This window comes from Periplaneta americana, chromosome 12 (assembly GCF_040183065.1).
Source record: "Periplaneta americana isolate PAMFEO1 chromosome 12, P.americana_PAMFEO1_priV1, whole genome shotgun sequence".
NCBI lineage: Eukaryota > Metazoa > Arthropoda > Insecta > Blattodea > Blattidae > Periplaneta > Periplaneta americana.
The window spans coordinates 78,830,369-78,834,321 of NC_091128.1; the positions used below are offsets into that span (position 1 = coordinate 78,830,369).

The window sequence follows — 3,953 nt, forward strand, 5'->3', positions numbered from 1 at the left end:
CATTTGCCTTACATTCGGGGAAGATGTGGAAAATCCCAACCAGGTAATCAGCCCAAGCAGGAATCGAATCCACGCCCAATTGCAGCTCAATATCAGCAAGAAAACCCTTCTATCGCCTGAGATGGTCAGTTATCAAGTATATTCAAATTATTCATTCTCCATCTCCAGACATAACCCTAACAAGTGTCTGCAGGGACGAAGGAGTAATTTGAGAGGGTTGGATAGTCAAGGATATTATGGGAAGCAGAGTCCATGTTTAAACTGTGCACAAAACAGCAATACTCCCGGAAGTACAGAGTATTCCTATGCAGACCAGTCCCACTTTAGTGTCTACCGAACAAATCTGTTGAAGGGCAGAGAGTGGATGGAGAAAACTGAAAGGTAAAAGGTGGATTGAAGTTCTATTTATGGTTGTTTTGATGTGTTCTGTTATGACCAAATTTTCATATCCACTCTGTAATATTTGCACTATTGTAACTTATACATGCTGATAGGTTATTTTAGAACAAATGAACACTTTACATTTTATAGTCAGTACCGTATGTGATCTTTAGCAAAATACGATTTTCGAAGACTATAAATTCATGATCTTCTAAGCACTCCTGGGTCCTATCCCACAAAAATATTGTAAAATACATTACAAGTAAATTCACTTGTAATTTGTACCAATAATGAGAATTATGTTCCACAAAAGAATAGTATAGCTACAATTGTACTTTATTACTCCATACTTACAAATTACAAGTGAAATTACCATTGTTCTGTTCCACAAAAGTATTACCAGTACTGGTACTGTACCTATATAGTATTAGTTCATATATGTACAAATGTATAGTTTTCTCTACCAATGAAGGAAACTAATATTGCTAATACAAGAACATCTTTCAACAGTTTTTTAGTGTTATATCAACATACTATAAATTATTAAATATTATGTAGTGTAATAATAGTGAAAGAGTGAAAGTGATAGGAATTATAATGAAAATTATAGAGTTTAGAATAAAAGAATAAGTTTTGCAATTTAAAACAGAATTTGAGTATATATGTAATGAAAGTTTTAGGTTAGTGCTACAAAGGTGGAAGAACAAAATTATTGCTATCACATTCTGTTAACTGCAATTGACATGGCAAAAATGTACTATAAACTATCAGAATTTCAAGGTAATATAACATAGTTCAGAAAAAAATATTTTAGCAACATTAATTTTTTTTTTTTTTTGCCAGAGTTCCTTATGTACCTGTATAATATTATAAACGACATGAACATAACCTTATTATAGGTGTAAGGTACCGGTACTAATGCAAGCAGTCTATGTATAGGCATGATATCATTTGTACTGTATTTGCTAATAATGTATGGTGTTATACATAATTTTGTAGAACTGAAAGATACAACTCCATACTTTACAATAACTTTCAGTTGTAATTTGTAATGTAATACAGTAGAATCCCTCTTATCCAGCACCAAAGGGACCAAGCTAGTTCTGGATACGAGATTTTGGATAATTGAATAAATACCGGTAAATATATACAAAAAAAAAATTCGTATTGCATGATGCCAAATGTTGAAACTGCTGCCATGTGAAGCTTATTTCTCTAACTCTATCACTTGCTCATAACTGAATAAACATAAAAACTGAGTGAATTTTCCTTATTAAAACACATCACACAACACAAATAATAGACTACATTAGAGCATTGACAGAATCATCGGTTAACCGAAAGCATTCCAGTTGGCAAATTCAAATTTGCGTGCAACCATGTAGAAGTTCTGCTAGCTCTGTTTGCGAGATTTAGTGCAAAAAAATTAGTCTCACCTATGACGCAAAAAAAAAAAAAAGGACTTCTTTTCCTAAACTGTAGGCCTACTTTAACGGCCATTTTGAACTTGTCAAACTAGGCCAGTCAATTCTCTATGTTATTTGTAAAACATGTGATACAGTTTTGTGTTTAATATCAGTGTTTCTCTGTTTCATACTGCTTCTATGACACCGGTACAATTTATTTTCGTAAATGATCGGTTATCCGAAAAATCAGTTATCTGAACACACCCCGTCCCCAATTGTTTCGGATAATCAATGCTCTACTGTAATTCCTGGTTCGAATATTCACTGAAAATTAAAGTTCGCATGAACTTCTTAATGTGGCAACACTGACGGTCCGAACATAACTAAATAAACATAAAAACTGTGTGGATTTTCTTTATTAAAACACATCACACAACACAAATAATACACTAATTTTAGGTTCGAATATTCACTGAAAATGAAAGCGAATATTCACTGAAAACGAAAGTTCGTGCTAACTTCCTAATGTGGCAATACTGACGTCCCGAACATAATTAATTAAACATAAAAACTGAGTGTATTTTCTTTATTAAAACACAACACAACACAAATAATACACTAATTTTAGTTTCAAATATTCAATGAAAATGAAAGGCCGTGCGAACTTTCTTATGTGGCAAAACTGACGACGCAGATTGTGGCAATGTGGCAGATTCAATTCTTTTTTTGGCCCGACTAAAAGTGCCATTGTTTTGATATTGCTGCTTACAAGGAATTTTACTGTATAAATTACCATACTTTTATGGAATAGGGTCCAAATGGCCTCATAAGAAGACAAGAATGATAGGTATTTCCTTGTAATTGATTATCTTTCTGAATTCTTGAAATACCGGTAGGCTACAGTACTTCATTTCAGTAACCACCAATCACTATATGCACAATGTATGCTGGATCATCATAAATGCCACATATACCTACAGAAACGTCTCTCACTTCCCAAAGTTATATAGAATGTATTAAGATGTTACACTTGTTTTTTCTTATAAGCTTTTCTGTAGAAGTCACTAAACAGCAAGAGCATAAGAAAATTCTCTATTAGACACATTGATGCTACAAACTTCGAATATTTGCAGTTTTCCCTCAAGATGAGTGCTACAGCAGCATGAATAGCGATCAAGAAGAACTGCAACTGCGGAAAGAAAACAACTGTACTTTAATATATGGTCAATAACTATAGACATACATAGTTAATCTGACAGGGAACCTGCTACAACATCAGGTCGAAATCCCCTTTGAAAATTTTCTCCATAGGCAGCAGTGTTGAATTCAGACCTTTTCCATAGGGAGAGGAAGGGGAAATTATACTCCACCAGAGGGGAGGTGGGGCTGACAGCAAAAGAACAATAATAAAAAATAATTAGGATCTTACCTAACAAGAGAGGCAGCTCTATGTAAAAGGAAACATCGAAAAATGAGACTAATTACAGAAATAAAGCTTTCATTCGTTTATGAACAATCTCTCTGTGAAAAATTGTCACATAAAGCTGGTGTTAAGTGTCATTTTTATATAAACTGCCTAAGTTTAGTACAAAGAGTAATTACTCACCATAGATAATTACACTTTTATATAGTTTTTAAAGGGCGCTGATATGAATACTCCACATGTTTTTAAAGCTTCAATGTTATTTGTAATGTATTTTACACAGTTTACAAAATGCACCACCCCGAGTATAATCGAAATAAAACCAATTGAGGGGCGTTTTCACAAAACTCGTTATCTACAAAATCTTCTTTTTTTTTCAAAACAACTCTTTTCTAAAATACACAACTGTAGATACCGAGTTTTGAAAAATCTCTTTTATTTCAAGATCAATTTACTGATATACTTACCAACTTTAGCTTAATTCTGATAGCACCATTGGATTCTCCTGACCCAAAAACATAAGGATACGCTAAAACCTCAAAATCGAAAAAAAATGTAGATAACGAGTTTTGTGAAAACGCCCCTCAATTACACTTAGTTATCCATCGTTTTTTCATATTTAATTTCACATGCAACTGATTTTTTTTATTCACTTGCCAATAACAGGAATAGATGAACGTAATACAAATGGAATTACTGGCTCACAGTTTTTACTTTCACTTAAAGCCAATTGAGAATGTTCT

At 33.1% G+C, this 3,953-nt stretch overlaps 1 protein-coding gene across 1 annotated transcript in view; it reads right to left on the reverse strand.

The window, feature by feature from the left end:
• Positions 1-437: 437 nt before the first annotated feature.
• The window catches only part of LOC138710590 (very long chain fatty acid elongase 7-like), a 113,328-nt gene continuing 109,812 nt past the window's right edge, over positions 438-3,953 (reverse strand). Inside the window, exon 8 of the mRNA XM_069841584.1 lies at positions 438-2,976. Within this exon, the coding sequence (XP_069697685.1) occupies positions 2,812-2,976 (165 nt within the window). The 3' untranslated portion in view covers positions 438-2,811. The remainder of the gene's footprint in view (positions 2,977-3,953) is intronic.